The following is a 7,329-nucleotide window of genomic DNA, read 5'->3' on the forward strand; positions in this document are numbered from 1 at the left end:
CCAAGTGTACTTGCATCCTGTAGACATAATGTCTTCAAGACCAAGCAAGGCACACGTATCCACCATGTTCTTTATTTCATACTCTGTTGGGACAGCTCCCCCTACCCTTTCATCATCGGCAAGCACATTGTTAAAATCTCCACTAACAAGTGTTGGCTCGTCCTGCATCACATGTTCGATTAATGAATCCCATAGAGGGCGTCTATCCGGTATTGTATGCAGACCATAAACCAACACAAACTGAAAAATATTATTGGAAGTCAAGCACCTGATTTTTGCGTAGATGGCTTGTTCTTCCACTTTGATCGGCTCCAGATCCACTTTACTTGGATTCCACATAAGTAGCATTCTGCTATTTTCAATCATTTCAAAGTTATCCACGGCTTTCCAATCCCTGAAGTTGTTCTTGAGGAAATATGTATAGTTCTCCTTCAATTTTGTTTCGAGCAATCTGAGGATGTCAATTTTGTGTTTGCACACAAAAACAACAATTGCAGCTTGGGTGGGGAGTTGTTGCAATCCCCTTATGTTCCATGTTGCGATAATGGGGTACCCCGGGATCAGCTTCTAAACCATCCTCCCAATGGGGGGGGGGGTGACATCCCTCTTCCTTGTCCGGGACTGAGATCGGGTCCTGGACTTCCTTGTCCTGCTGGGGTCCCTGTCCTTCACAACTCGGTTCTGTCGCCTACCGGCTTGGGCCTGGGCATCATTTGTATCCCTCGGAATATTGCTCAGCTCGGCATCTTTAGCCTCATCTCCAGCTACGACCACTGGTGCCTGGGCATCCTTAGCATCCTTAGGGTGCTTCTTATTTTCTTTTTGCTCCCGGTACCCTCCTTTCCGGTTGTAGCAATCTGAGCTTGTTGTTCCACAGGAGCCACTTCTTTGACTTCCACAGTTTCTATCTCTTTTCTTTTATCCTCCTTTGATTCAGCCCCTTCACTATTGCTTTCATTCTGATCCGTCTCCCGTTGGATTCGAGGGTCACGGCTTTTGCTTCGGTGACGCCTCTCGGTGTTGACATAAGGGGTCGGATGGTCTAGCGGAGCGTTCACCGGTAATCCTGCCAAGATGGGAGGCAGGACGGCTGCGAGGATGTCTTTTACTAAAATATGGTGGGCAGCCGACGAGGCCTCTACCTCTTCCAACGGGTCGGACCTGGTCTCCTCGACAAGTGGTGCAAACTTGTTCGGGGATGCCGGGATTTGTTCAATCACGGCCTTATTCCTCCAATTGTCCAACACTTCATCCTTGGGCCTCAGTTACTTTATCTCAAATGGATAGACTGTACCCATTGGCTTCCATTGCATTTGGGGCCTCGGCCTGGACTTCGAGCGCTCCCGAGATCCTGATCGGCCTGCCGGACCCATTTTTCATGCCCGGTAATATGGGACACTTTTCCCCGGTTGTTGGGCCAGGTTCTGTGGCTTGTTTGGTTGCTGCTCTCGGTTCCTTGTAGCACTTTTCTTCTTGCCTCGGCTTTTTGGACGTTGATAGGTCCCCTTTCGATGCACCTGATCCCATTCCTCCTTTTGCCCCGACATTCATCCGCGAAATGCCTGTATGTTTTGCAGGCGTTGCAGAATTTTGGGATGAACTCGTATTCAATTTTTTGATCCACGAAGCCCCCGTTTGGCAGTTGTATCGTGAGGGACTCCTTCGGCCTTTTTGCTGTGTCAATAATGACTTGGATATGCCGTCCATCTAATGTCTCGCGCCTTAGTGTGCTGGAATCGGTTGAGAGCGGAGTCCCAATGCATGAGGCGATTTTGCTCACCGCTGTAAGGTTCCATAGCTCAAGTGGGAGATCCACCAGCCTCATCCATAACGGGACCGTGACTTCGGGCTCCATATCTGGGTCAAACTTCTTCGGCATCGGCTGTAGTACCAAGGGTATCCCGAATATCTAAAACAGTCCTTGTTGTCGAACTTTTTCCATTTCTTCTTCACTCCCAAATTGGAAGAAAAGCCACCCCATACGGTGTAAGGTGACTCGGGACTTGCACTTCCATCGATGCATGAGGTCGAAGATTGCCTCCTTGCCCAGGAACCGGCCAGTAAACCTGCCAATCAAACAGCTCCCCATCCACGAGGGACGGGGGTGATATCAGGTTCGTCGAGAATAAGGAGATCAATTTTTAACATTTCATATTTAATAAGTGCAAGGTCTTCTTTCTGATATCTCGGGTCCACGTCGAAATGGGTGGCTCTCTTAAGCCATGCGTGATAGGCAGGGAGTGCCTCCACGTCCCGCTCTTCACCCATTGGTGTCTCCCCCGCTTGATTCTGCACTTCGGCAGGTGCATACGTCGGCTCGGGTGGAGTCTCTGGTACATGTTCATTCTCTCCATAGTAGCTGAAGTCATCGTCCAGCCCGCCTTGATTCGTGTGCAAATAATCAGCATATTGTTGCTTTATTGCGGCTCTAATTTCCTCATTCGTTGAAGTAGCAACGTTCCAAACTGTCTCCTGTGGCACCATAGAGGGTGTTAAATCAACAGGGGTAAGTAAGTAAAAGGAAAACACTTCCTGTGCAACCAAAAATTTGGCTAAGTGTTGGTATTCGGGTTTGGTCCTTTGGTCGGCCGGGGGACGAACCTTGCCCGGTGCCCGTGTCTAGGCAAGATGAACATGGGGCGTGGCCGAGAAAAGGCTGATGTGGCGGCTGAGTCACGACCAACGTGGATGATGAATCAGGCTGTTGTGGCTGCCGAGTCACGATCGACGTGGATGCTGAGCAGATGTCAACGTGGATGCTGAGTCACTTCCACGTGGCAGCGAGTCACCTTCTTGAGCGGTATTCGTTTAATTGTTGCTAATAAAGTCAACACCGCCCAAATTAAGTACTCCAGCAATTTCCAAGGCACCCACCGCCCCACTTAATTCTCTTCCTAATTCCTATGTTCCCACCACCCCACTCAAAAATTCTTCCAGAAACTTAGGAACACGCTGCCCCACTTGAATACTCTTCCAACTTCCTAGGAAACTGCCGCCAAGTACAACATCATTTACAAATTCCTAAGCTTCTCACCACCCAAAGTAACGGTTCAATCAGGACCCAAAGAACCCACCGCCCTAATTAATGCCTTGATCAGTTTCCTAAGCACCCACCGCCTCAGATTATCGCCTAAAAGTAATTCCCTAAGCACCTCACCGCCCAAATTAATGACTCAGCCGATTTCCAAAGCTTCCAACCGCCAATTTGAATTCAAATTAAAAAAGATGGAGAAATGAAAAGTCTTTGGAGGTGATCCCTGAGATGATGGTGTAGCAGTTGCCGGCACCGGCTTCAGTAGGCAGAGTTCGCCGAAAACTTCGTTTCACTGATAGTTAAATTCCTAATCTGCAATCAAATCTGCTAATCCACAAAATAGATTGCACTGGATAATTCTTAACACAAATCAGCAAATTTCGGTGAAAACAGAGGCAGCAGCACCAGCCACTGCTCCTAAAAAGATTAACTCCTAAGGATTCTAAGTTTGCACAATAAGACAAATTGAGTCAAACACAATCAATCAAAAGGATGAACACTCAATAGAACAGTGAATTGATTCCCCTCAAACCTTTTTAACACAAAATCAGAATCAACAAACAATCACGTAATCTCAGTTTCAATAGAATAGTAACGTTAGCAGAATATTTAACTCAAAAGTTAAACACATGCAAGTAAAATGAAAGGAGAAGAAATCTTATCGTGTGTTGATTCCGAAAACCTAGAAGCCCTCCCCGGAAGTATTCGATGGTCGTCGATGGTGAGGGATTCACCGCCGCTCGATGCGGAGGTCAGGGCAGAGCCTTCCCCTTGCCTTGTTTTCAGTTTTCTTACCAGCCGCCGGAGAAATGGTTGTTTGCCTCCGTCTTCACCAACTATGACTGTGACAGAGAGGAATCTCCTTCAATTCAGTTCGCTGGACGATTTGAATGGTGTATTGATTCCCCTCAAACCTTTTTAACGCAAAATCAAAATCAACAAACAATCACGTAATCTCAGTTTCAATGGAACAGTAACGTTGGCAGAATATTTCACTTAAAAGTTAAACACACGTAAGTAAAATGAAAGGAGAAGAAATCTTATCGCGTGTTAATTCCGACAACCTAGAAGCCCTCCCTGGAAGTATTTGATGGTCGTCGATGGTGAGGGATTCGCCGTCGCTCGATGCGGAGGTCAGGGCAAAGCCTTCCCCTTGCCTTATTTTCAGTTTTCTTACCAGCCGCCGGCGAATGAGTAGCCAAACTGCCGGAGAAATGGTTTAGTTGCCTCCGTCTTCACCAACTATGACTGTGACTGAGAGGACTATCCTTCAATTCAGTTCACCGGACGATTTGAACGGTGTAGAATAGTGAAAACGGGAAGATTCTCCGATTGAAATTCTTTCAAAGTTTCTGCCGGAACATCAAACCTTCACCACCACTGTGAAAAAAAAATCCACCGATTGAAATGATATTTAATGGGTTGCTATCAGGTGGATTAAGTGATTAATCGGTGTGGATTTGGAAGACAATAGCCGAAAATGAAGAAAAAGCTAGAGAGAGAGTGAGGCGCTAGAATTTTCTAGAGAGAAGCTAGAGAGAAAATTCTAGTGAGAGAAAATCTCAAACCACATTACTACTGAGAGCTCTTTTTTTTTACTGAGAGCTCTTTCTTTTTTTTGATGAATCAATAAATGGAATATAAAGGTGAAAATTAAAGTACAAGCAAAATACGGGCATACCCGAGGGATACATGCCAACAAGCCGAAGCTATTTAGGCCGGTGGGGGGGATGTAAACTCTAGGGAAAAGAAGCCCTAAGAGTCGGTATCACAACAAAAAATCATACATAATCAATTCATCGACATACTCTAAAGAGACTACATATCAGTTATAATCTTCAAAGATGGGATCCACTTGGTTTGCTTCGGTTCTTGATTCCGTCAAAGTGTGCTTGTAACCATTGCTATCGTCCATGCTACCCCAATGAAGGTAGGGGTAGGGCCTCGTTAAAACCTCCTAGAGATTAAATCCAATTGGAAAAAGTCCCTAGGAGTAAAAAGAGTACCCCCGTGGCCGAGAGTAAAGCTAGACTCCCAGGTGCTCCATCACTTGTTCGTGCGGAAAAAGGGAGTATAATACTACATATGTTACCTTCTTCACTTCGAACACCACGTGCTTGGGTTCGAATGCTAATCCGTCAAAAATCAAGGCATTTCGGCCTCTCCACATTACGCTGACAATTGCGATGAGGGCTAGCCCTCTAGCCTTGCGTATAATTGCCACTCCACTTCTTTCATTGATCATCCACTTGATGGCGCTCGGTATAGTGGTGATGTTCCTCCGCATTCCCAGCCAAGTCTTGATCTCCTTCCAAACAGCCCTCGTCTTGTCGCATTTGAAGAAGAGGTGGTCCACCGACTCCGTATGCTCCATGCACATGGGACAGCGTTGGTCGATGTTCTTGTAGCCCAATCTGTCCCTAGTCAGAAGACATCCTTTGAGGGCTTGCCATGTTGTGAATGAGTACATTGGCGGGACAAAATCCTTCCACACGAATCTGTGCCAAAGTCGTCGTTCTCCTTTAGGCCTGAACCACTCGTATACCTCGACCGCTCCCTTGGTTGCGTACCATTGTCCTAGCAGCTTCTCTACTTCTCTTCTCGGTCGGTTGGCAAGCATGTCGTCTCGGATTTCCAACAGCTTCTTGAAAAGTGGTGAGTCCCGCGATCTTGCTGTCCATTCCCACAATGTCATGTTCTTGAGGAACTCACTATGGATCCATTTGACCCACAAGGAGTCCTTTTACACGTGAATGTTCCACAAGTTCCGAGCCAAGAGTGCCTTATTCCACGCCCCGAGGTCGCGAAAGCCGAGTCCTCCTTCATCCTTCGGTAGGAAGAGTTCCTTCCATGACACAGGGGGGTGTTTTGTACCCCAAAGGAACTCACGGCAGATGGAGATGACCCGATCCCTTACGTTTGCTGGCAAGGGAAAGACTTGTAGCCAATAGCACTCAACGCCCTGCAAGACTGAGCGCACAAGTTCAGTTTTACCGGCATACGAAAGATTCTTACATGTCCATTTTTTGGTGAGGGATGCAATCTTCTCAATCAGCGGCGTGTAGTGCATAATGTTGAGCTTGCTCAACGTGAGTGGCACTCCTAAGTACTTCACCGATAGGGCCCCCATTGGGAACCCGAATATGCTCCTGATCTCCTCCAAGTCCCGGCTAGGCAGCCCAAGAATTCCTCCTAGCGTTTGCCAAGATCTCCATGGACATGTAGTCACCCCTGCTAAAGAGCATAAGATCATCAGCGAAGGCTAAGTGTGTGATCTTTACTCTCGCACATTTTGCATGGAAATTAAAGTTGATGTTCGTCATTCGGGCTGCAAGCAAACGAGATAGGTATTCCATGCAAAAAATAAAAAGAGTAGGAGACATATGATCTCCATGTCGAAGTCCCCTTTTGCCGGGGAAGAAACCATGCGGGCTCCCGTTGATCGCGATTGAGAACCTAGGTGTAGTGACACACTGAATCACCCAAAAGACAAACTTTGGGTGGAAGTTCAGCCCGTGTAGGATGGATTTGAGGAAGTCCCAATCGACACTGTCATACGCCTTTCGGAGATCAATCTTGACCGTACACTTGGGAGCATTCTTATTGTCCGCATACCTGCGCATAAGCTCTTGAGCGAGGTAGATGTTGTCCATGATATGTCTCCCCGGGATGAATGTCGACTGTGCCATGTCCACAAGCTTGTTCAGTAGCGGCGCCATCCTCCTCGAAAGGATCTTCGTGATGATCTTGTAGAAGATATTGCAGCAGGAGATAGGCCCACTGTTGGGTTGATTGAAGTCTTCGGAATTAGGGAAATCACGGTTGTGTTGAAGTTCTTCAACAACTGGCCTGTTTCAAAGAACTCCTTGACTGCCTCAACCACGTCTTTGCCAACTCCATCCCATTGTTTCTTGAAGAATGCCGAGGAGTAGCCATCGGGTCCCGGTGCCTTGTCGTTCCCAATGTCAAACAAGGCTTTTTTGATCTCCTCGACCGTGATGGCTCGAACCAGGTCTCTGTTGTCCTCCTCACTCACAAGAGGGCCTTGTCTAATCATGTCCAACTTGATTGGTTCCGGCACCTTCTTGGTTCCCCAGAGTGTCGAGTAGAATTCCACAAACTCACTGATAATTACCTCTTGATCCCTTGTGATAGTGTCGTCTCTCCTGTAGAGGAATGCAATATAATTGCGTGAGTTGTTCCTATTAACAAGAGAATGGAAGAACGAATTCGGTGATGAACAAATTCAGTGACAAACGAATTCGGTGATGAACAAATTTAGTGATGAATAAATA

General features: G+C 46.9%; 1 protein-coding gene across 1 annotated transcript; it reads right to left on the bottom strand.

The window, feature by feature from the left end:
* Nucleotides 1–5,777: 5,777 nt before the first annotated feature.
* LOC121770511 lies at nucleotides 5,778–6,723 on the bottom strand. The gene is made up of 2 exons (XM_042167228.1): nucleotides 6,459–6,723; nucleotides 5,778–6,265 (listed from the first exon to the last, which is right to left on the bottom strand). The coding sequence occupies exons 1-2, from the start codon at nucleotides 6,721–6,723 to the stop codon at nucleotides 5,778–5,780; spliced, it is 753 nt and encodes a 250-aa protein (XP_042023162.1).
* Between the last annotated feature and the right edge of the window lie 606 nt (nucleotides 6,724–7,329).

The sequence above is a fragment of the Salvia splendens genome, chromosome 16 (assembly GCF_004379255.2).
Source record: "Salvia splendens isolate huo1 chromosome 16, SspV2, whole genome shotgun sequence".
Lineage (NCBI taxonomy): Eukaryota > Viridiplantae > Streptophyta > Magnoliopsida > Lamiales > Lamiaceae > Salvia > Salvia splendens.